Source organism: Pleurodeles waltl, chromosome 6 (genome assembly GCF_031143425.1).
Source record: "Pleurodeles waltl isolate 20211129_DDA chromosome 6, aPleWal1.hap1.20221129, whole genome shotgun sequence".
Classification (NCBI taxonomy): domain Eukaryota; kingdom Metazoa; phylum Chordata; class Amphibia; order Caudata; family Salamandridae; genus Pleurodeles; species Pleurodeles waltl.
The window spans coordinates 516,295,163-516,321,672 of record NC_090445.1 but is presented as its reverse complement, the minus strand read 5'-3'; the positions used below and the strand labels follow the sequence as shown (position 1 = coordinate 516,321,672).

Below are 26,510 nucleotides of genomic sequence, written 5' to 3'. Positions count from 1 at the left end.
CATAAAGAAACCTGAAAAGAATGTTTAAAAGGTAGTTTTACATATTGTAAATTAAATCTATCGTTTATTCAGACAAATGGGCAGCTGAGCTTAAACGATTCAAAGTGAGACTTGAAAAACAAAGGGGAGAGGAGATTGTTGAGGGCATTTAAAGGTCCATTTCCATCAACTAATGACGTTTTATTTGTTTCCCTGGGGCGTGCACATGCTAGGGGGTTTATTTGCGCTGGAGGGGGGAGATCAAGTAAAGTACTTTGCTCTTCACGTGTCTTGCTTTTAGTATTTACACACTGAACCTCAACAAAGTTAACAAGCACGTCATTGTCAGAAATAAAGACTGCATTTGCCGCCCTTAATCCAAGCTTATGCGACCCACAGATCATGGCCATGAATTTTGTATCAAATCACTACGTGAATGCCGTAAAGGAAAGGCTCATTTGCAGGAGTGAAAACAATATTAACTGTCCAAGGTAAATCTACTTAACAGTGACTCAGACCAAATATAGTTTGTATCACAAAAAGAAAAAAAAAAAAAAAAAAATGCATCGAAGCCTGCAATCCTTGGACCAAAATCGATCTACAACATCCTTATTACAGTCAAGTTGAGACGTCTCTAGTCACCTTTAATAACGAAATTACATTGCTGCTTAACTGTAATAAGTTTACAGTTGATTTGTGATGCCACGAAGACTACTGCCAGAGCTAGCAACCAAGGTTAAAGGCAGGTCAAAGAGCAGAACTACAACAATAAAACGAGAATTGCCATTTTCAGCTCTTGACGGTTTTTTTCTAAATTTTACAGTGATCATCAGAAAGGAACTACTTTAGGCAGTATGCTTTTGCATGCAATAGATCATTAATAGAAAGGCAGCATCTCTGCAGAATTCTACACATTTCAAACTTCCGCATTTTATTAAACCGATTAAAATATTTTTGGGAAAAAATGTTTTGATGGGTTTAATTTTATGCTAAATAAATATTCTGCCTTTTATTCTTCATGTCTGAAACTATACTATCTCCTTCGTGTGAAAATGCAAGACAACAAAGACGTCTTCCGTTTGTGGTTAGAGTGATGGCGTGACCAACTATGTGTTTAGAGCATTTCCTTATAAAAGATCTCTGCCCTTGGCCTCAATTTGGTATATGGTCACTGCGCGCCTGAGTGATTTTTAATATCCTTTATAATGTATGCAGTGGCTATTTTAGACCATTTATCTCAACACTATTAGTGCAATTTTGTAGTTGACCAATATGTTTTCATACATTAGCATAGGAATGTAGCAATCTGCATCAAGTATGGTTTACATACAAGACGTGCAATCATTTTGCTTGCTGCATTCCTGGAGTTACTACGATTCCCTTACATTAGACCGGATAAAAAGGTACCAGGTCACAGCACACCATCACTTAAAAATACATAATGCATCTTAAAAGGAATGTCCGTGCCTACTTCCAATGGATCCCAAATAGGAGTCCTCCGACACGTGATGCTCGGGAAATGTATTTACAGGAAGGGCACAGACTGGCAAGTCCACACATCGCTGAAATGAGAACTGCTGGCTAGATCTGAAAACCAACGTGTAGTTATTAAAGTATTTTACATGTCACATTTCGTGAAATGTGGACCTGGTAAGTGCATGGATACAGCAGAAAGGCCAGTGTATTGCCGAAGCAAACGTTCAGCATATATTTAAAATTAGAATGCGTTGGGGACAGAGGCCACCAATGAAAGCCATTTCATGCCTTCCAAGCAGCCCTTTGGTTTTCTTATCAGACTACGCATCGGCCCTACACCTGGTCTCGGGCATGCCAAGGCCAGCAAGAATAATATATATATTTCTTTTCTTTTTTTTTTTTAAATAGGAAAAAAGTATGGAAATGGCTTCATAGGAACACAGTTCATAGTACCCAAAAATCCATGTTGGTGTGGTCTAGTGGATAAATGCCTGAAGTTGGTACTAGAGCCCCTGAGCTGCGTGTTCCACCGTAAACAAAGTGTGCACTCCTAGATTAAGTACTTATGTTACCTTTTAGTCATTAGGTCTGAAAAAAAGGGGGATGTCCAATAGCTGTCTGCCCACTAATATGTGTTGAGTAAGATAACAGGGTAAAAAACGAAGCCGTTCTCATGTCTAGAAGACACTTCAGCTTGGAACATAAGGGCTGTGATCCATGCATTTCAATGACCATTCATTATAATACCGCATTACAACTAAGTCGATTGAAGGTTGTAAAGATTTTAATAGCACAGTGATAACTCGGGTACTTAATTTTCAGAAACGTTTGCACTAAGTTCAAGGGTGTCAAATTCAGGTTGGCAATTGCAGGAAGTCAACCAATGCCAGATCTTCATGGTACACACTGACAATGGAAACAATTCCCATATAAACTCAATGCAAATTTAGCCTTCATTGCCACTGGTCACAGGCACAGGGTTTGCTCCTCATATTGGACAGAGAAGCACCACCCTTCCAGATTTAAAAGCCATTTTGATGGTAATTGCAAAAAGCAATTACTATCCACTTTCTTTTAGTACGCCTTGGAGTGCCTGACGAACGTGACACTCTTTGCTCACAGACGTCCGGCACGCTGGCAGGTTTTTTGCATCACATGCCAACAAAATGTTTTTAGTCACACTACGATTTTAAACAGCATACGTGCTGAGATGATGCCAGCCCTTGCGCTACAGTACTTTGGGGGCCTCAAAGACCGCCCACTAATGACGTATGATCGGCCTATTGTAATTAGGGGGGGGGGGAGGGGAAATAAATCTAGACACCAGGGATCATTTTTTTTGTTTTACATGTGGGGGAGCGACCCCTTAGGCCAGGGTTGCTCCCCTTGGGGACAAATTAGCTTTAGGCCATTTATGCTCCCTTGGGGACAGATCGGCCTATTCTTATTAGGCTAATTTTCCCCCAAGGGGGGCAGAAACAACTAGACACAAGGGATTTTTATTTTTTAGGTCAATTTCACACAAGGGGAGTGACCCCTTAGGCAAGGGTTGTTCCCCTGGGGGGCAAATTAGCTTTTGGCCATTTCGGCCCCATTGGGTGGGGGAGGGGGTGGACAGAAACCACTTGGGCACCAGGGATTTGTGTGTGCATGTGTGTTTTGTTTGGGGGGGCAGCTCCTTGGGCAAGGGTCGCTTCCCATGGGGGCACATTACTGTTGGCCATTTCTGCCCCCCTTGGGGGCAGATCAGCTTATTTTTCTAAAGCAGAAAGCCCACCAGGGAAGATTTTTTTGCCACCCTCCCCCCCAAAAAAAGAGGGTTGAGGTATGGCCATACCCCCACCCCAAATAAATGGGGACAAAGTTGTTCTTCCCACTGGTGGGCAGATGGACCAATTACCCCCGATCCACTTTGGGATGCTGCAATGTGGAAAAATCTACGAGACCTAGACACATCTGAAAACTAAACATCTGGGTGTGTCCAGAGTGCAGTGCGTCACATGCACCCTACACCATTTTCTAACCCACGATGCACTGCAATCCTCCAACTTGGCTGGAAATCACACATTTATCCCACATTTTTGTGATGGAACCTTCCTGAATCTGCAGGAATCCACAAAATTCCCACCACCCAGCACTGTCGCATCTATACCGATAAAAAATCTGCCCCACTTGTCAGCCTATAAAAACATTACCCCCTCCCCTCCATCTCCCCCCTCCCCCAAACTGTTTTTGCCTCCTCCCTGTCACAGGCATTTAGCCCACCTACACATGTGAGGTATCGTTTTACTGGGAGACTGAGTGGAACGTTGTGTGGTAGGAAATTTGTGCCAGTGCGCTGATCCCACACAGAAATGTGGGAAAATGTGATTTTTTTTTAAAGCTAAATTTGAAGTTTGCTGACGACTCTGGGTAAGGAAACACTGGGGGATCCACTCAAGTCACACCTCCCTGGACTCCCTCAGGTGTCTAGTTTTCAGAAATGTTTGGGTGTGGAAGGTTTCCCTATATGGCTACTGAGCCCTGGACCAAAAACACAGGTGCCCCTGTTCCCCCCGCAAAAACAGGTAGTTTTGTATTTGATAATTTTGATGTGTCGGCATAGTGTTTTGGGGCATTTCCTTTTGCAGGCAGTAGGCCTATCCACACAAGTGAGGGACCATTTCTTTTTAATCGGGAGACCTGGGGAACGCTGGGTAGTCAGAAGTTTGTGGATCCCCCTCAGATTCCAGAACCTTCGATCACCGAAATGTGAGTAAAAAGTTTTTTTTGTTTTTTTTGCCAAGTTGAGGTTTGCAAATGATTCTGGGTAACAGAACCTGGTGAGAGCCCCACAAGTCACCCATTCTTGGATTCCCCTAGGTGTCTAGCTTTAAAAAATGCACAGGTTTGGTAGGTTTCCATAGGTGCCAGCTGAGCTGGAGGTCAATATCCAAAGCTAGGCACTTTGCAAAAAACAGCTCAGATTTCTTTGGGAAAATGTGGTGTCCATGTTGTGTTTTGGGGCATTTCCTGTTGCGGGCACTAGGCCTACCCACACAAAAGTGAGGTACTATGCTTATCGGGAGACTTGGGAGAACCCATAATAGCATAACAAGTGTTATTGCCCCTTGCCTTTCTCTATGTCTTCCTTCCAAATATAAGACAGTGTGTAAAAAAAGACGTCTATTTGAGTAATGCCCTGTAATTCACAGGGTAGTATGAAGGCCCCAGAATTCAGAGATGTGCAAATAACCACTGCTTCTCAACACCTTATCTTGTGCCCATTTTGGAAATACAAAGGTTTTCTTGATATGTATTTTTCACTCTTTTTATTTCACCAAATGAATTGCTGTATACCTGGTACAGAATGAAAACCCATTGCAAGGTGCAGCTCCTTTATTGGCTCTGGATACCTGGAGTTCTCGATTAACCTACAAGCCCTATATATCCCCGCAACAGAAGAGTCCAGCAGACATAACTGTATATTGCTTTCGAAAATCGGACATTGCAGGAAAATGTTACAGAGAAGAAAAATGACTTTCACCTCAATGTCAATTTTCTTTTTATTTCAGCGGTTATTTTCTGTAGGAAAACCTTGTAGGAACTATAAAAATGACCCCTTGCTAGATTCTGAATTTTGCGTACTTTTTAGAAATGTTTAACTGTCCAGGATCCAGCATTGGTTTCACACCCATTTCTGTCACTAGCTGGAAGGAAGCTAAAAGCACAAAAAATAGTAAACATGGATTATGTCCCAGTAAAATGCAAAAAATTGTGTTGAAAAAATTGGTTTTCTGATTCAAGTCTGCCTGTTCCTGAAAGCTGGGAAGATGGTGATTTTAGCACCGAAAACCCTTTGCCGATGCCATTCTTCTGCAGCCCTTGTTTCACTTTTTTTTTTTTGAAGAAATGAAATGTTTGCTGTATTTTGGCTAATTTCTTGATCTCCTCCAGGATAACCCACAAACACGGGGGACCCCTAGAATCCCTAGGATGTTGGGAAAAAGGATGCAAATTTGGAGTGGGTAGCTTATGTAGACAAAATTTATGAGGGCCTAAGCCCGAACTGCCCCAAATAGCGAAAAAGGCCTAGCACCTCAGGGGGAAAAGGCCTGTCAGCGAAGGGGTTAAAGTGCTCGCAGCATGCTTCAGTAATACAAACAACATGGGAACTCGTTAATAGCTGATGACAATATAAACGTGTTCTCCGTGGTGTTTACATTCAAATGTGCAGTGCATAGTGCAGTGGAGAACGCGTTACTATAGTGCTGATTACATCACGAAGAACACAACTATTGTGTTGTTGACAATGATAACTCGTCCCCTCTGCTGTTTATTAAAGTATGCAGTGTACAATTTATTAATGCAAACACCACGGAGAACACATTACTATTGTGCTAATCATAATACTCCCATTAAAAGCATTATTTACACACTGCAGAATAAACTCCGAAAATAAAAGTCTCTAGCTTTTCTTAAAGAACCATGATGAAATCACTTTTTTCAGTCACCTCTGTCGCAGGGTTTATAGCTGCCATCTAGATAGGCATGATCCATTCTACAACCTGAAAGCCTGAGAACTCCTATTTGACGTGATGTAAGGTTTAGAAACATGCAGGTGTTAGAGTTCATCCTTAATGACAGATGGACTAATAGGGATAAGCAAATGTACACTCTTCTCATAGTTTGTCAGTAAGCACCAGGCCCAAATGAACCCTGTCTGGACCAAGTATGCAATATGTTCTGTTCAGATGGAGAATTGCTGTCTTTGGTACATGGGTTGTGCAGGAGGAGATGACACCTAGCCTGGAACTGATATTGGCGGTTGCTGCTGTAATTGAGTAAGAACCATCTGCATTAACGGCATGCAACTGCTTCCACACCCTGGTAGAACCAGCTCTGCAACACTGCTTCACGCGGAACTCCAATAATATTGGTCATCACTGCACATATGCCTGTTGGAACTAGGTGATTTCCCAAGATCTCCAGTCCTTTTTTTCACAACAATGTCCCAGCATACCAGAGTGCCACTGCCACGCATATGTCACCAAATGGGTGTAGTGCACACTTTATTAATGGAAACAGTACTAGAGAATAGTGAATAGACAACAGGGCTATGGCTCCTATGTTATGCTTTTTATATTGTAAAGAGGAGATCCCAAATGGAGGTCAGTCTTGTTCAGCAAAGAAGAAATTCTCTGAAATATTTTATGAATTTTCCTCTATTAATACCTATAGGAACTATTTTTGGACCATTTATCACACAAATAGTGCCAATTCGCACCAATTAAAAAAAAAATATCTTGAGGGGAAACTTCACGAAGTCCCTTCGCTAACTTTGAGCATGCTCGCTAAAATGTGTTAATTGGTCTTACACCCCACCACTTTCAAATTCGACCAGCCACCACTGCCTTAAATCAACATAAGACACTACAGCATGAAATAACATGTCAGCATGTTTACAATGTTACAAAATACTAGGTTTTACCTGGTGGCTCTGCACTTAAGTTAAGAGCACTCAATCGTTCAGCAAGATCATCCTCTGCCATGTTTTCTTCCTGGTAGGGGAACCCAGTATAACCTCCGTTATCACTGCAGTATTTAAGAAATCTGTTGGGAAAAAAAATGATTAAAAAAAATGTAGTATAACATGTTAATATTCCATGCATCTCCACCCAAGGGAAGTTGCTCTATTTACAGGAATCTGATAGCTGGCAGGAACATGCAAATACACTTGGAAACATAATACAACCCCACTTACCAACATCATACCTTAGAAAAGCTCAGTTCTGCTCACCAACAAGTAGAATATATGTATTGCCTATGCTGATGCAGATATGTTAATTAGAAATATTAATGAGCGTTATGCGTTTAGATTAACAAGAAATTGATCGGCAATTAAACAGAGAAAATATAATCTACACTTTTGAAAATGTGCCCAGAGAAAGTGACATCCAGTTTATACGAAATTGTACTAAAATGATTAAAAATGCATAAAATATTGAAAATGTACAAATATAATGTAGCAGTATGTCATATTGAGATGTATAACGTTTGTTTTGCATTATATTGTAGAGCTAACTTAGCCGAAGTTGTGGCCTAGTTTTGCCAGGCCTCATGCAGAAGCTGAATTACTAGCACTGTAGAGAAGCTGATGTATTGAACTGACCATGAACCAGTTGCTATTAGTCTGCTTAGCTAGAATTTTCTGCAATGTACCGACGGACAGGAGATGAGTGAATCAAATCTCAACATATGTTGTGTAAAGCAAACAAGATGTACTTTCCCAGGACTCAAACAATAGAGACACTGACTGGAGAAGATGCAACATATTCAATACCTGATGAGCCGGATGATGAGAACATCGTACAGTGAACCAATCAATGAACTGGGCATGGCGTAATCTTAGAACTTAAAGATTCATAAAATAAACATTATTGGTTAGGATAATAACTGGTGATTGACTGACTAATTAGGAATTAGAAGGGATGGACTGGGTAACCTTAATAAAAGGCCATGACAAAGGGCAAAATCTTCAGATGTGAGGGGTGAATTGATGTCAGAAGACGCGATTCGAGATTCTGTCATTGGGTTAATTCTCTTGAGAGCCTGATGCGTTGCTGATCGATTGATGACCTGAAGACGAAGACTGATTTTGTTGCTGATCCGTTCTGTGGATAGGTAGCAATGACAATGTGACTTAACTTTTTGTGCCTCTCTTTCCAGGTATCAACTGCGCTGTTTAAATCGTTTTCTTTTAGCTAGAGGTTTTCTAAATTTGTGTAGTAAATTGTTTTGGCATGAAGTCCCACATGCTAATGCTAATCTGGGTTAGGAAGGGTTTTTTAAGTGACAATGATTGACAAACTGATTGCTGAACTCTGATATTAATGCTTTTATATTCAGCTTTGTTGGCTTATGCTGAAGAATTGGAGCATATGTTTTCTCAAGTTCTGATTAGATTATGTTATTGGTGGTCATTAATGGACTTATTCGGAGCTGACTGAATAAAGTTTGAATTAACCAATGGACTAGTATTGTAACTAATAGGGAAATAAAACTGATATACGTACAATTGAGTTGTGGTTATTCATGAAATATTGACGTTAACGATTGAGGATTAGTGTTTTGCTTATTGATTATTGATACATACATTGATTGAAGGTCATCAATTACTATATAGCTAGGATACTCCATGCGATCCAAAAGGTTCATCGGCCTTTATGCGTCCCCTTGTAAGTTTACTTGCTAAGAACCAGGCGCGCTAACACCTATAATCAACAATAATCACAGTATATGTAAAGCTTTCATACCTATATGTAGGTATTGACTGATGTAGTAGGTAAATGTGTCTGAGCACTGAAGTTTTATACTCTGAGTTAATAAAAACTAAAAACGACATCTACAAAAGGCTGTGTCAATTTGAATGTTACTTCAGCAATCAAAAGATCAATGTCGCTCAAGAACACTTTTCATGCTGTATGGAGCTCATCAGGGTGATATAAAAGTTGTGTTTAAAAATTGAGTTTGAAAGATTTGTGGCATAAACAAAAAAAATTAAATCCTATGACAATTTGCTTTTTTATGTAAATAAGGTGGCGAATGGGGTGGAGCACAGTTTTTCATTTAGTCATCACACGTGGATTTGGTTTCCTGTTCATGAACAAGCAACAGTTTGTATAGATCATGTTCACTTAATCTCTGTGACCCACCACAACTGGAGCATACAAAAAAGATGGATGAAATGCTTGAATTAATCAGAGCCACTGGCAATTATTCTGGCCTGCATATCAGTCCATCATTATTTTGCTCACCATGCCACCTCAGTTTGGACCCAGCCATATCCAAATCAGCTTTGACCATGCTCCAATAGGAAAAGTCTATCCTGAACTGTCAGACCAGGCCACTGGTAATTACCACATCATTCCTTACCCAGCTGATGAACCCTAATAAAGGTGAAACTGGCCCTGGGTTGCTTGAGTTTCGGTTCAGATAGGACCTGGCCTGGCAGTCAAGCTGGACTGTTTCCACTGGAGCAGAGTCAGGACTTGAATGCATATAGTTGGGTCCAAAACGAGGTGGCATAGTGTGCAAAGTAGGGAGGATGTGGTCTGGGACATCCCTACGGGAGTCAAGGGAAGGGAGATTAATTCTAGCCTCATATGCAGGCATTTCCCTAATGTTGCAAAGAGGTGTTTGGGCCTGCTGAAACAGAAGAAGTGGCACTGTGTCGAGAAAGATTTCTAAACCAACAGTGCCACTTGTGGCAGGATAAATTCAGATTTCAGTTCAGCATTGAAACCTGAAGGGTGGGGTGGAAATAGTTCTACTTGGCCACCAGAGTAAAGAGGGTTACGTAGCACAATCCGTTGCCGAAGTGTCAGTCAAGGAGTTGGGCAGTTGAAGACTGGAGGAGAGGCCAGGAGTCACACTAGATTACAGTTGCGAGAAGCCAGAAAAGAAGCTCTGATTATTGGCTGGTGGCTGACTGCACTGGCCCAATTCACCCAAGACAGGGTCCTTTCAAGTCCTTCCCAGATGTGGATTTGTGGTGTCTAATACAAAGTTAGGTAATTACAAAATGAGGCCAAATGTTGTGGGAACGCAAAATGCCATTTTAATTTGTTTAGAAAAAACACCCATGCATTGTTTTCAAAGCAGGCAGAGTCAAAAGATAAAATACAAGAGAGTGAAAGTTCATTAAATGTTTCGAAAAAATAATCACAGACACAAAGAGAAATTTAAAGTTTTCCATGGGTGTAGTAGGCATTTCTACGTTCACTGTCCAAAACTGAACCTGGGCAGTTGCTGCTCATGAATCTTGGGGTGTTTTTGTATGCCCTTACATAAATGATATGTACTGCTTCCACGCACGCTGCCAGTAACCAACCTAAACCAGCTAAGTACAGCACTTTTCTCTGCATCTTACAGGTCTGCAGTGAGCTGTGCATTCCCACATCGAAGGGATTGTTGAGAAAAACATGCATTTCTAGTTGAACAGGATTTCATGAGGAACAGGACCGAGGGCAGGTTTATATTTAGAATGCTTAATGTGCTACAAAAGTTTATTTTGTTAAAAATGAGTTGAGAAGAGGTTAATCATGTTTATTGTAATTCTAAAGTTTTTAAAGGAATGCTTTGTGTGCACTACAAAAAAAGAATGCATTCATGTCAACTCATTACAAATCAATGGAACTGCACTGAAAGTTTACAGACGGGCTCGATATGCCTTAAGTTAAATCGAATGAAACCAGATTCAATTCAAGGCACATGATTAAATCGTTGGCTTGAATTGCACAATGTGGAATCAAAGGTAATGTTTGGTTCTCTGCATGGGAGAATGATCGTGTGTTTTTACGTGATATGGGCCCGAATAGAAATAAAGAAAGATTGTTGATTCTTATTTTGTATATATTACATATGGTCTGATGATGCGCGTTTCAGTGTAGGATAATTGTCGAATTTCACTTTTAATTGGGAATACATCTGAATCTCTAATGGATATCGATCGGGTATCCTTCCCAGGTAGCGCCAATAAGTGCGATGTTACAGAATAGAGGGTGGGCACTGGGGTAACTTAGACATGTGAATTAATGTGTTTAGAACCCAGGTAGATGTTTGAAGACCCCTCCCCGACTTAAGCAGTCTTGGTTTAAAAGTGAATGGGCACCTCTTAACTGGAGGATAAACCTGATCAATCTCAGATTAAAAAGAGCACAGAGGGATGGGACAAAACCCAACTGGAAGAATAATAAATCCACAAGTATATACTGGCGAGTGACTGCCTGCTAGAAAAGAGTGGACTACCATGAATTGGAAATAGAATGAATCATCAGGGGAAGGTAAAATAAAATTGCCCCGTTTATTCACCCAGGTAAACAATATCCCACTTTGAAGCAAAGTAAACAAAAACCTCCTAATATGATCTAGCTATATCTTACCCCACAGCCTTCCTATCTTCCATCTTTGCCCCAGACTTTAAAGTGCACAAGCAACATAGTGCCTGCTGTCACTAGTTCCTTGAAGCTCACCCAGGTTCAGATGTGTTAAACTCTGCTAAATCGTACAATACGAATGAATAAATGCCACAGATGAAGGTGACAGGTGTGAGCGTGCTATCCTCCTAGATAATCGGCATGATCACGTCCGCCAGATAGCAGGGGAGGGCATGATGCAAACCCCTGGAGACGGGGTTCAATATGGCATTTAAAAATACAATCTAAACTAAAGGACTGACCCCAAAAAGAGAGTTGGAGGTCAGAAATTACGAAAACCAAGAAGGTTTATTAAAATGTAAGTGAAATATAGAATTATTGGAGAAATATAAATGCAGTATTGTGGTCAACGAATCTGCCAAAGTACATAGAAATGAATTGCGATAAATGCAATCGGTTACAGGACTGCTGCAATAATAAGCGAAAACATCAAAATAGACTAGGTCTCAAATGTGCATCAAATCGAACGGAATCCCTAGTAGAAACTGAGTCCAATAAAACACCTCCAAATTCAAGGGTTTATATAGCCAATTTCAACACAGAAAATGACAGAGTGCTAAGTCAGCATGGTGCAAAGAAAAGTATCATTATTACAGAAAATCAAACAATATTTAAAAGTGTCATATAAGTCTACCATCTTAACCCTATCCGACTAAATGAATATTGATTGCCCTTTCTAACCGAATGTCATGAGAATGGAGGGAATAAAGATGTTACAATAAACAATGGAAAGACTCATGAATGAATGCATGCAATACAGTGCGGTAACAGGAAGAGCATTGGAAAGTAGCAAAAACATCCTCCAAAGAGTTCTTCGAGAACAACATATACACAAACAATGTACATCTTGGTGCGTTTGGTGTGTAAAAAAAAGAAGAAAAAAAAAATACACAATGATTATTATGAAGTCAGCAGCCATGTTTGCAAATATGGGGTTGAGGGCTAGTTTATCTAGGCCAGTAACCACATTAAAGCACATCCTAACGATTTCTTTTCAGTTATAATAGCTCCATGTTAATGTACATATATAATTCAAATGTGGGAATTTCCACATGAAATGCACACTTGGGATTACAGAAAGTTTAGGGGTGTGCCAGTGTTGCGGGGGGATCAATTCAATATTCTTTGAACACTCAAGCAGAGGCAATTTCTTACAAAGTGGGACGATTCATGTACTGCATTGGGGTAAACCTTCTGCACATTGAGCACCTAGGCTGATTGTGTGCTACAAAGTCCCTTTCCTCACATATTTCCTCAACACAACTTCCTTCCAATTACACTGTAAGTACACACCCTGAACATTTCAGGCTACTGTGTTTTGCAATATACGTATATATATTACTACTGGGAGAGTTTGGGATAAAGGGTACATTGGTTAAAGATGGAGTGATGCATCACACAAGTTAAAGACAAATTCACTGTATCAAGTACAGTAACACCTGACAGGAAGGTGTTGAGATTAGTCATAAATGCTGCGAGGACAAATCTTAATACTGTTGTTCACACACATTTAGATGAGGTATGTAGGTTGCACAGAAGTGTACAGTAGTTTGCATTAAGGAATTGGAAAAAAATGATTATTGCCATTTACCTGGACCAGTTGGGATCCTTGTCTAGTATAATGGGATTTCCCACCACTATCAAGAGGGCCTTTGCTCTGGTTATCGCTACATTAAACCTCTGCAGAAAGACAAGGATACAAAAAGACAAAGCCATTAAGTTTCTAGTTAGGGAAAAAGAATATATTCCACAAACACCTCTAAAGCTACTCTTCCTGTCTGAGCGTATTTCACCCTTTACAAGCAAATAGTGCACTGTATACAATATCATACTTTCCTTAAAATTCATGGTCTAGGGTTTGTCAATTATAGAATTATCAGTTTGCTGGTAAACACAGAGGCAGTCAATCAATGTAGTTCTGACCACTAAATCAAATAAGGAGACGGCAAGTCATTTTGGTATTCATCATCATCTCGTTAAAATGCTGTCAGAAACTGAACTTTGAGGTTACACAAATGTTGTTCTTAAGTGGTTGCAGCATGTACCTATTTCAACGTATCGACCTCCCATTACCTTAGCTTGCTGGGTAACCTCAGAACAGAAATCAGGCCTCCTTGACAATTACTTTGTAGTGTCAATACTTTTTCTGCATTTGATTACATTGCGGGACCATGACATTAAACTTTGCTAAGACTTGCTATTAATACCATTGAACTGCAAAAGGTTTTCTTCCATAGTAGACAACTTCCCATGAAGGCAAAATTAGAAATGAGGACAGTACTACTAAAAGCTTGTTTAATGATGAGATGTAAGGTACAGAGTCTTCTAGATAGGATAGTAAAATGAGCAATCAAACAGATGTCCGCATACATTTCCTTTTTTTTTTTTTATTAATATCGGCACTTTTTCTAGCAACAGGGTAAGCATGGTATATTTGGGATTGTGACTACTAAATTGCAGCTCATTTTCATTCCACACCTCAGGATAGTGGCATGCCGTACTTCTACAGTTTTGTCAGTGATCATCGACTTTCTACGTATTCATTTATTGACTACACATTGCTATACTGTATTCTCAATTTGAGAAACGAGAACATAACCCCGAAAAATATAAAGTGTGTGCAACAGGTTTGTTGCTGCTTGTATTGGACTTGGAATAAATAAAGAATTTTAGAAAATGACTTCACATTGATGGATGATGTCAAATACTGTCTCTATCCACCACAATCAAACTTTAACGAGATAGTGCCATTATCAGAACTTCTAAACCAGCCATGCCGATGCCAGCCTTCTTCACTTTTGGTAACAAAGAAAACAGAACATCTGCAGTAGAAACGTTCAGTAAACAGTCAGTCAAATGGCCAGGTCATCGCTTGCAACCACTGAAATGAAAGCCAGATCTCATGTCTTGTGTAAAAACTATGTGCTCCAACAGAACCAAACCAGTTTGAGACACCTTGTACCTTACCAGCATTATTCACAAATGTTTCGTGATTATACAGTTAAACACAGAACCGTGATGAACTAAATATTTAGCTGTAGATACATGGCAATTACTGATAAGCATTGACATCAGTACGAATTGTAGAACGACCAACACCATGATCCGTAACTGTACCATATGCCATACCACTGTAAGTCCGACATGCTCTCTTCCCCTGATTAAGAACTACTTAAACCTGCCGTTCCCTCGCTTTTTAACACCAATTTTGCAGCCATCACTGTTCTCCAAGCCATTTTTTTGCCTGATTATTACTCATGACCCTCTCCCCTGTCCTACTTTCCCTAATCACACACTGTTTACGCCAACCCACAGTTCTTCGATTAAGATCCATTGTTGGGCATTTTTGTGCAGCAGTTAGCTTCTTTAAGGTCTTGCCTATAGACAGATTTAGACCGATTATATCCAATAGCAATACGTAGAGCAGGCTTTGGGTCTAGCAGTTTCTCATGAAAGGTTGGCATTGTTAATGTCATCTGCTTGCTTCTTGTGCCCGTTTCTAACCTGAAGCATATCTACGATACATTGTTTCTTACTGGATAAATCGTACACTTCCACTGCTTACATTGAGTAAACTACTTTTTTCTTTCAACCCTCCATGGGAGTACATGTCTTGTTTTGCTCTCTCCCATGTGCTACTTTACCCTCACACACCACTGCCACGATCCTCTCCATGTTGCTCCCGCAGCTCATCCTTTTACCTCTCTCGCCCCTCCCTGTCCTACTTTTTGTTTCCTGGCAGGACCAGTAGCTTAAAAGCTTAAATTTGCAGTTGGGTGGCTCCTTTTTTTTATAATGCGCTTTTCTAACTGCAAACTTTATGTACTGCCCAAAAATGGGCACTGTGACGCAAACATGATGATGCATGTGTACACAAATGCTATCACGCCGAGGCTAGCTATTCTGACTTTGTTTTTGCCAATGCTGTTCATCACGGATAACCAATATTGGCAAAGCCATAATGTTAGCCAAAATCGTTTACAGGGAGGGCATACTGGCTTTGCCAATGCTTGTTGATTAGTCCACCAGTTCCAGGAGGATTTCCCCCTAACATTTATTACTTTGGCTTTTTTTCCTCACAAATCAAATACATTACCTCCCACTCCTGCTTATAAAACATCTGCAGCCAAGTCCTTACCAGAATCATAAAATAAGGCGGCAACTTCGTGACTGAGATAGCAGGAATGCCTCAAAGAAAATGTGTTTTTACTCTACTTTTCCTTTGAGACAACACAGCTGAATATAGGTTCCTCTACCGCATAACAAAGGGAACCAAACTTACTTTCGGGTTTTTCAGAAATCCTAGATTAAAATCTGCATCGAGTTTGACATAATCTGTGCAGCTGCGCACTGTGGAGATAATGATCACCCTCCGTTCCTGACCTTGAAACTCTTCCACTGACCCCACCTGAAAAATATAGAAAAAAAAAAGGTATGGAACAAGGTAAGACTGGTTAAAAAAGAGATCTGAACAGCAGCAAGGGGACAGTAGGAAAGACGAAGAGGGAAGACAGGAATCATTTGTACATTTTCACAAACAACTCTAAAAAAAGGGAGAGGAAAATGGGAGGGTGGATAAGCTATAATTGTGAGAGAGCGTATCTTACATAACCTATATTAAAACGAAATGTTTATATCAATGTGTGATGATGCTGCATAGAAAACAATAATAGAGATTTTGCTTAAACGTGCACCTGAATTGTGACCACGGTAAATGGCCACCAATGTATACGCAAACTAATAATGATGAATAAAATGTTTATGTTATGATTAATCACGTTTATATTAACATTTATGTTAATGCATTTATATTGAAAATCTTTATAGGCCTTAAGTTAGCATGAGCTGCGGGATTTAGCTGCCCAGCTCTCATATTAAATGCATTTTTCTGTTTTTCCAGTGTGCGGACTCACAAAGGGCCATGACCCTGCAAATGTTCTTTTTCTTCAACTTGGAAGACGAATGTATCTATGTAAATTCCGTTCCCAAGCGCATATTCGGTGCCTTGGTTTAAAAGTATGAGCAAATTGAAACAAATGTAGACTAATGTACAAGGTCACTTAGACCGATGGACAATGAATCTGCTGACCCAAAAGACGTGCCAAAGAGTGAAGTAACCCCGGATGTGCCACCTCCCAAGACTTCAATTTTGAAGACCAAGTAAAGAACTATGAATTAATGTGGGGTGACATTTGGGATTACCAAATGCTAAATTTGATAGGTTAAAGATAGTGGGGTATAGTTAGTGTCCAATAGAATTTTGGGGGAATGTACTACGAAAAAGGGATTAAAACCCATGTCACAGAAGGGTCATTGGAATTAGGTAGGGAATGCTATTGATTTTATCCAGAAACGGTCACTCTGTTTGGTGACTGAGACTTATTAAACCATCCTCACCCATAGACTGCCCATTTTACATTTTTCCTCCTTACGAGGGAAATGTCCCTATGCCCTTTAGTTGAGCTTTGACTGATGGCGTGTGACTGATGTCCTGAAGACGAAGCCTGAACCTGTGTGCTGACCTAATGCTTGGAGGGTAATTATGGCAATGCAATTTGTAATTTGTCTGTTTGCTTTTCCTTTCTAGGTACCAACTGCTTACTTTTTGACAGAGACCATCGCTAGATATTTTCCAAATTGGTGTTCTAAATTGTTTTGCATGAAGCCCAACATGCCAATGCTAATTAGTGGTTAGGACAGGCGATCATCAAATTGACGCAAATAGACAAACAACTGACATTATGCTATGTTGAACTGACGCATATTTGACACTCTGCTATATTCTGATCTATGTTACGCTGTGTTATATTCTAATGTTTATGATTTTTGCCTTATTTAAATCTTACCAAAGTTGCCATATCGTAACCATGCTGTTGTGTTTCTTGCCTTTAAGATTGACGCACTTAATCTTAGATTGTAACTAATAGGGAATAAAATTAATAAAATTCTATTAAAAGGTGTGGTTATTCATGGCTGAAAGGTCATGGTTGTGTCGTCAATTTGATTAATGGCTTTGACCAAAGTGAAATGTATTGTTGTGATAAAAATTGATGACATTGATATTTTGATTGACCTACTGATCAGCTATCTCGTCCTACGGTGTCTCTCAACTGGGTCAAAAGATTTATTGGCCTAAAACGAGTCCTAATGTGTAATAAATGAACATAAAAGGACGCATTAGCAGTTCCATAAGACTGCCCAGGCTTACAATGGAGCAATGTAAGGAACCAGAAGGCCCATAGCAGGAAAGATCGCAGATGCACTTAAAGAGTAAAAACTAGGGAACCGCCAGGTCCAGAGAGGTTCTCTCAGCAGCTCGGTTAAAAAATAAAATGATTAGGTACCAATAAAAGAGCTATTTAACTCATTCAGGGCACAAACAGGGGTAACTAATGATGAGATACCCACCAGAATGTAAATGTTATAAGTCGATGGCCCTTCTCAACTAAAACAAAAAACTTTGCAAAATATTGTCAAACAGTCTTGACAAATTCCGAGCCTCATGGATGCTAACCACCTGGGGTTTATTAGAGAGCCACAGCCATGATAATATTCCCAGAACCAATATCTAAGAGAATGACAGCAGCAAGAATATACCGTTGATAGAAGTCGAACCTGCCACAGAGAAGCGCTCGACCGCAGCAGTTGGAATTTTTTGAAGATCATCGTGCACCCACTGGGCTTCAGAGAAAAATTCTGCAGCTGTACATCAGGCAGATATAAGGGTGCAACCTCTACAATTTTAGCAAATGATAGCAGATCATGGGCAAACAGATTACAGAGAAGGACCTGCCAAGGTTGCCTAGACTTTCCTTTCTTGTTCACACTATTTATAAATCGAGCAGATAGTGGCAACAATCAGGAGATTTCCCCCCCCCCCCCCAGATGTCCATGATGACGTGAATAAATGGTCTGCACTCCCTCAGTCTTGATCAGGAAAAATGGCCACAGTAAAAATTCATAATCTACTGCGTTTCCTGTATGTTTTTAAGGAATTGCTGACCTTGATTTTGAAGGAAGAAATAAAAACTCTACAGAAAACGATTGAAACCATTTTATGGAGAGGTAAGAAGGAAAGAATTTCCAAAGAGCTCATGTCAGCACCAGATCTAGAGGGGCAGTGGGGATTGGGTTGCCTGGATATATGGTCATATTACCAAGCCACACATCTGAGACTCCTTTAGGAGTGGACCTCCCATGAAACGGAAAACAGATGTATGTTCACAGGCAGGACAATAAAGGACAGCTCTCTTTAGGGTGCACTGCTGCTCCCCAAATGTAGCCAGCTTAAAAATGCAAACAAATGACACTGTGGGTACCTTAGTGAAGACCTAGACTCACTACATATCCATTCCCATTCTCACCAATTCATTACATTTCCAAATTCACCCCAGCCTCAGAGGGAGAGGCCTTTCAGAGAAAAGGTGGGGGCATGTTAAGTGTTTTATTCCGCAAGGGAATAATGAAGTTCTTTCAACAATGCAAAACAGTTTACCGTCAAGGAAAGCAATAGATTAACATATGCTCATGCAGCCAGATGTGAAAGGTATGGCAACGAAAGCTCACAGATTTCAAGACTGTTAGAAATGGGTTTTCTGGTTGGCTAGGGTATGCACCTCAGCCAGGCAGAACCTAACCACTCTAGTCAGGGCAAGGGAGTTACACGTCCAAGATAACCCCTGCTCACTCCCTTGGTAGTTGGCATGAGCAGTCAGGCCTAACCCGGAGGCAATGTGTAAAGCGTTTGTACAACACACGTGACACAAAATGTACACCACAAAGTAAACACAACACTGAGCTATGTAAAAATAAACTGTATTGCACAAAACATAATTAGACCAACATTACATGTAAGTAATACCCTGCTACCTTAGCAGTTGTCAGAACGTTACACAAGTTACTAATACTCTGCAAGAATACACAGTTGTCACATTAGAACATGTAAGTACTCAGGATTCTGCAACATAAGCAGTAGTCCGGAATTACAGTAAAGAAATCTATGTACTTGTCATGAATAACTCCTAATTACCCATAGAAGGAACATTAGAAAACATATCACAAGTCATAAAAATACATATCAGCAAATCATTCCCATAAAAGGAACATTAGCACATATATGTAATAGCAGGAAAAGCATGTAAAAACATACATTCCCCTAGGTCCATACTTGCCTCACTGAGCCTCTATATTCCTAAAAGTAGCAGAGGCACTCCCTGTGCCTAGAAGGAGGAGAATAGGGGGCCCCTTGCACTCCTGTGCACTCACAGGGGCCACGCAGTGCTCCTGGGGGAGAGGGGCGGTCGGCACCCTCTCCTGCCAGAAAAACAGAACAGGCCCCTCCTGGGACCCGCGACCTTTGTGGGGCCCCCCTGGGCCTCCAACAGCCCTCTCCCAAGGAGGAAGAAGGAAGCAGGGGCCTCCGATGAGGCTTTTCTCCTGCTTCCCTACGCGACCGCACACGATGTGGTGCGCAAGTCGCTTTTCAGCCCGACCTGGGCTGTAGAGTGGAGCAGGCACCAAGGATGGTGCCTATAGGTGCCCCGGGGGCGCGTCAAGAAGCACGCTTCGCCCCAGGGGCACTGTTTGGAGCGCGCTCGCTCCTATCCTCGTTTTTGAGTGCCCTGGGGGCGCCGTGGACAGTGAGACCCTGGCGCACTGGAAGCTCCCTCAGTCGGGTCGTGGCGGTGAACGTTTTAAAAACAAGGAGTGCTTTTCAAGTGCTGGAACTTTCCTTGCAGCCCGGGTTGCGGCGGTGATCTTGCTGGCACAAAGAGCGCTCAAAGCAGCGCGATGGCCCCCAATTTACAAGAAAAAAGTGCTTTAGGAAAAAGCGCTACAGGCACCAACGGAGTGCTCCCAAGGTGTTAGGCAGCACTCCTCGTGCTGAAGAGAGTTCTCAGAGATCAGGGGCCACAGCACCCTGCCTCTAGAGACAACAGTTGAAGAAGGGGGGTGCAGGGCCGGAGAACCCAGCAGCAGGTCAGCACAACAAGGGGGTGCAAGCACAGCAGCAGTCCAAGGTGGTCCTGGTGAGTCCTTTCAACAGCGTCCAGCTCCAGGTAAGGTTCCTGGAGTCCAAAGTGATGTCCAATGATATCTAAATTGTGGGGAAAATTCCCCTGTACTTATACTAAGGTTTCATTGTGTTTTACAATGGGCAGGAGAGGGGGTTCCAACCAGTTACAACTGTTTTCTGGAAGTGCCCTTTCTCTCCTCTATCACAGGCTCCAAACATAAATGACCCTATTGTGAGGCCAGGGCACAGCCTTTACAAATGCAGGTGTGCCCGCCTCTCCCTTCTCTCAGCCCCGGAAGGCTTTACAATATGTAGATGCGCCTCTGTGACACCTCCACCCTCCCTGTGTTCAGACTGTCTGAGAAGTATGCACAAAGCCCCAACTGTCAGTCTGCCCAGACGTGGATTGGAGACATGGTCAAAACACCAAAATCATAAGCACAGATAAATGCGAACTTTCTAGAAGTGGCATTTCTGTAATAGTAATAAAAATACACCTACACCAGTAAGAAGCATTTCTCACCAATATCACAACCATGCCAAACATGCCTACGCTACCCCTCATAAATCAGACAATGCCCCTTACACATAAGGCAGGGCATTTCCAATGCAATCCTATGAGAAGGCAGCACTCACAGCAGTGAGACACCAAGTTAGGCTGTTTGTCAGTACCAGGACAGGCCATGCAACATGGCACATGTCCTGCCTTCTACATACATGGCACCCTGCCCAAAGGGCTATCTAGGGCGCACCTTAGGGGGGGACTTACATGTAGTTAAAGGGGAGTTCTGGGCCTGGCAAGTACATTTAGATGCCAGGTACCCGTGGCAGAAAACTGTGCACTCCTGAGATAGGTTTGACAGGCTACTTCAGTGGGTGGCGCAAGCAGCGCTGCAGGCCCATTAGTAGCATTTAATTCACCGGCCCTGGGTACAGCGATACCACTTTACAAGGGACTTCTAGGTAAATTAAATATGCCAATTAGGTATAAGCCAATCATACCAATTTTGTAAGGGAGAGCACATGCACTTTAGCACTAGTTAGCAGTGAAAAAGTGCTCAGAGTCAAAATGTCAGCCAACAAAGGTCAGAAAATAAGGAGGCAAAATATAAAAAGTCTGGGGAATGACCCTCTAAAAGGGCCAGGTCCAACAAAGGCCTTCATTAAAATATGGTCAGGCTCCAAAGAGATAGCGTTCAACATGCATAACTGCCAAAAGGGAAGACAGGAAATTCTCAACCAACTTAGAGAAGCTGGCCTTTTAATAGCTGCATACAATTTGCATCCTGATTGGCATCTATCTCGACACATCAGTGAACTGGAAATCTGGAGGAGCATCAGACCAATGGTTTATCCTGATACAGATGGTGAACCTATTAAACGCCTGGCCCACTGGTTACATAACCCTAAAGACTGGAGTCACCAATATGATAAAAGGTCAGATTTAAATAAAATATTACACAAAAAGCATTGGAAACGGGCAAGATCATTTTCAAGAAGTGAAAACTAAAATAAAATGGGCCTAAACAGAAAGCGCGTGGTCGTGGTATATCTGTGACAAAGTTTTTCAGGATAAAGCACTAACGGCCAGATGTACCAAAGGGTTTTACTCATTCTGTGTCTATGGGAAAATGTGTTTGTACATATGGCCCTTAGTGATGTTTGGGATTAAAGACAGTTTGATGTATCCGATCTTGAACGAAATCTGACCCTTTAGGTGTAAAAGATAGGCAGAACGTAGGTTGATTTCCTGGCTCGAACAACTAGTGTGCTGCCACATGAACAATGGACTTTGCAGGTGAGAGATTACTTCGGAAGGCTGGAAAGAATGGCATTGCCTCCATCAATATGAGTTCTATAAATTCATCCTCATTCCACAGTCCCCTGCCACAATTAGTCATTGTGCTTTGCTTAGAAAATTCAACTGACAAAGAACGGATTTCAGATCTAGGATAATAAAAGCTTGCACTGTTGGTTGCAAAGCAAATAATGGGACCATTTTGAGAGTGATTCCAAGATACAGATTTCTTTGTGTAACAATAAGCGAAGCAATCAAAAACAAAGAAACATTGACTGAATTCAGAGTTATTGGCTCCTGTTAAAGCATGCAAACCAAATGTCTAATAGTCAGCCTCTTAAAAAAAAAAAATATATATATATATATTTTTTTTTAAAGTTACTGTATTCTACTGTTAATCAGCCCATCTTTTCCGAAGACTCCAGCAAGGGATTTCCAATGAACAGTATTTTTTTCATGTGAGCTGTGTGGCAAAAGGGCATAAGAACCAGCATATAGTTGGTCCATCTTTTACTGACAAAAACACATTCAATGCACGGCTAAAAAGTGCAAAGATTGCCAGGCACGGCCCGTCCTCTAGGGCTGAGGGTCCACGCCCCCCCCCCCACCTTTTGCCCCTCATGAAGAGAGTGTTTGTTAGGCTGAACAAAGGTCCGCCTGACAGACACTTCATTTTCAGCTCAGACAGCCAGGAGTGAGACCTGCGCGATTTGCGCAGACTCCTGGCTGCCTGAGCTTAACTTTGCTGGGCAGAGGAGGTCACAGCTCCTATGGGGGTGACGTCCTCGGCTCAGCAAAGATGCCTCGAGGCCCTCCCCTGGGTGACGAGGAAAGCGTCACCCATCGACTTCGACCTGGGCGCTTCAGGTTTAAGCCTTGAAGCGCCCAGGGTGAGTGTCAATCAGTGACACTTCGTCACAGAATGGGGTGGGGTCAGCAGTCTCACTGACCCCATCCCACTCTGTTACTAGAGGCTGGGACTGCTGCCTTCCCTCATGGGCTGACCTGAGGTCAGCCCATGAGGGAAGGCAGCAGTCCCAACACTCCTGGGACCTCGAGGATGAAGTTAAGTGTATGTGTGATCTTTTAAAATGAATGTTTGGTGCGTGCGTGTTTGAATGTTTGGTGTGTGTGCGTGTTTGAATGTTTGGTGTGCGTGCTTGAATGTTTGGTGTGCGTGCGTGTTTGAATGTTTGGTGTGCGTGCATGTTTGAATGTTTGGTGTGCGTGCGTGTGTGTGCGTGTCTGTGCTTCCCTCCCGCCCCCCTCCCAAAGCTGCCGGCCATCACTGGATATTGCTTTTCAAAATTTATCTTAAGAAAAATAACGGATGAGGAAAATCCTTCAGTTTCTCGAAATAAAATATTGAATAGTGCTTAACCGAGTCTTGGTAACTGCACAATTCTACCACTACCATAGCTGACATCAGCTTTCCCAAAACAATGACAGAAATCGGTGAGATAACAGGCAGCTCGTCAACCTAGTAGTGACACATCAGTGTAGCCTTTCATCTGACTTCCCCCTCAATATCCATCCCCATTTTAATCCCTGTAGGAAACCAGGACTGCATATACAATACTGTGCACCATTCACAACCTACTTCAGCAGTGGACATGGCTAGCCCCAGAGAAGGGCCGAGTATTATTTAAATATGGGATAGCTCTAAACAAGCTAGCTGTTTAGGAAACACATAGTTGTAACAGCCTCACAAAGACAAAAACACTAATCATTACCAGTTCTAGAAACTCAGCAAACAAACTATGACAAAAAACATTGACATGTTTAGCAAACCACTGTGACTAGGGGCTTAACATTTTACCAGATGAGAAAAACGGAGACCTTGACACCTGGACTGGCTAGTTGGTGAAAGATTGCCGGGGGGGTCCAGATACAAAAGGAAATCTAAAGTGGAATTCCAGGTAACATGTCAACAGAGTTCAGAACTCATCTCATAGTTTAACACTGTTTGGAATATAGTCAGGTGGAACTCCAACCCTGGCATACAGGACCAAAGGAGGCATTTTGAAACAAAAAGTACAAAATAGGCCTGTAAAAAAGACTGTACTACCATTTCCACAGGAAATATTTCATAAATTGTAAAACAGGGAAGGCTACTTTACAGAGAATTCCATAAGCACCGAACATCTCTAATTGTTCATGCTAATAAAAAATGAAGGATACAGCATTTCAGTTGCATGATTTTAAAGATAAATCAAACTTAGGAATATTTGTTGATTTAACAGCAAAGCTGTATTTCATCTTTGACCAGCTGTTGTATAAAGTACTATCTAGAATTCAGGATTGTGTGGAGTTAAGTAATGGATGCAGAAAACTGTTTTGATCTTAAGGTTGCAATTTGGAATTGCGTCAATTCCAACTGATCCTTCCGTTCTTCCTAGGTTGTGTAACTGAACACCATTAAATTAGGAGAGGATGACATTAGTTATTTATCACTCTTGAATACAGCAGAAGGGAAAGCTATACCAAGTGGCCTCAGTGATGAATGTCAAGTCAGCATTCTGGTCAAATGATCTTAAATACGTTAACATATAGTAGATTATTTAACACGTAAAACAAACTACGGTTTACCTTCAAATCCTTGATATCATTCATGCCTTTGAGCACTGGATCCAACTTAGTTATGGCTTTCCTGATCTTTTCAACCTAGAAAGGTTCAACAGCGAAGACAGGTTAAGACTACACAACGTTAGCTTATTAAATCCAACATAATGGCACCCTCTGTTGCTGCATGAACCATTTAAGAAAGACATTTTCAAATGTATGATTACACTCAATAAGCAACACATTATACAGATTCTGGCTTATCTAAAATTGTCTCTCTCTCCAGTGCTCAACAACATCCAAAGACCAGTAATCCAGGGTCGGAGTGTTCATGTATAAGCTATTTTATGTCTAACCCGATCTCAATGCAGTGGGTTATGAGAAGGTGAGTCTAAACGTCAGAGGGTTCTCTAGAGCTCACTCTTCCTTACCAGAGCAATGGGGCAGCATTATTAACAAGCCTCAATTTATTGCTGGTAAATTTCTTCAGACAAGATAAATTACAATCAGAAACACTGCTTCACAAATTGTGATATTCTGCATTAAATAATGCTACATTTTATTTTTATTGTCACATTAAATCATTATACTGGGTGGCACAAATGTTGAACCAGGACCATAGTTTGCAATGAAACCAACAGCTCACCTGTTTCCGATAAGGAGAAATAATGCCAATTTCCTTAGGGGAGAGTTTGGACTTCCCCTTCTTTCCCTGGGTAGTCAGCAATTTCTTGAGGTAAGAAACAACAGCATCAACCTCAGTCACATTGAAGAATGATGGGCTGTTGCCTTCACGCTGGTCTTCTCCTAGCACCCCATTAAAGATTATTGGGAATCCCTAAAAGGCAGGATTAACTTTTTTTTAAAAAATCCTTTGATGGAAAATACATTCAAATATGCACATTGATTTACTGGTAAACAATATCCAATTACTCTGCTTGTAGTATGTGAATTAGTGAATTGTCCAGAAATAACACCTCTACAGAGTTTGGTCCAGTACAAGTGGAAAAGACAAAAATGATCTGGCAACAATATCTAATTAAACACAGTTTTCCTATGATTACAAAAATAAATTGTAGAGGCAGACATTTTTCAACATCTTTAATGTAGCTGCCGAAGTTGGGATGGTGAGAACATGCAAGGGTGGAAGGTGAGGAGGAGCAAAGATGTGTGAAGAAACTGTGCAAAAGACTGACACACAACACTGTGAGAGGGCCTGGAGGAAGGTGATAAGTGTAAGGGCAAGACATTTCCTAAACAGAGAACGAGTAGGAAGTGAAGCCCGAGGGGAGAAACACAGAGAAAAGGCGAGGTAAGATGATAAGCAGCCCAAAGAAATGCATAGTGAACAAAAATGATCCTGAAGACAGGTGTTGGTGACAGGGTAGATGTGGATCGGATCACATACCACAGGCAAGAGAGAAATAACTGTCACTAGCAGATGCAGAGGAGTAGTCATGAGTAACTGGCTCTGAGGAGGAATGAAAAAAAAGAGGACCACAGCTCCAAAACAGCATCAGGACAGAAAAGTCATGTGCAATAATAAAAAAAAAAAAAAAAAAAAAAAAAAAAAAAAAGATATAGGCACTCTAGAATTTGCCCTTTCAGGTTGCTTTTGTAAGTTGCAAAACCATAAATACAGTTTTGAGTACACACAAGATAAAGACTTCAGAGTTAGATAGAAGTATAAATATTTCCATTC

At 41.3% G+C, this 26,510-nt stretch overlaps 1 protein-coding gene across 3 annotated transcripts in view; it reads right to left on the bottom strand.

The window, feature by feature from the left end:
- Positions 1 to 26,510, bottom strand: part of MOV10 (Mov10 RNA helicase) — a 276,396-nt gene that overhangs the window by 50,920 nt on the left and 198,966 nt on the right. For all 3 annotated transcript variants that reach the window (XM_069238670.1, XM_069238672.1, XM_069238671.1), the window contains exons 17-21: positions 25,455 to 25,646; positions 24,836 to 24,910; positions 15,715 to 15,840; positions 13,024 to 13,112; positions 6,926 to 7,047 (exon numbers count right to left, since the gene is read on the bottom strand). In XM_069238670.1, the coding sequence (XP_069094771.1) occupies positions 6,926 to 7,047; positions 13,024 to 13,112; positions 15,715 to 15,840; positions 24,836 to 24,910; positions 25,455 to 25,646 (604 nt within the window). The remainder of the gene's footprint in view (positions 1 to 6,925; positions 7,048 to 13,023; positions 13,113 to 15,714; positions 15,841 to 24,835; positions 24,911 to 25,454; positions 25,647 to 26,510) is intronic.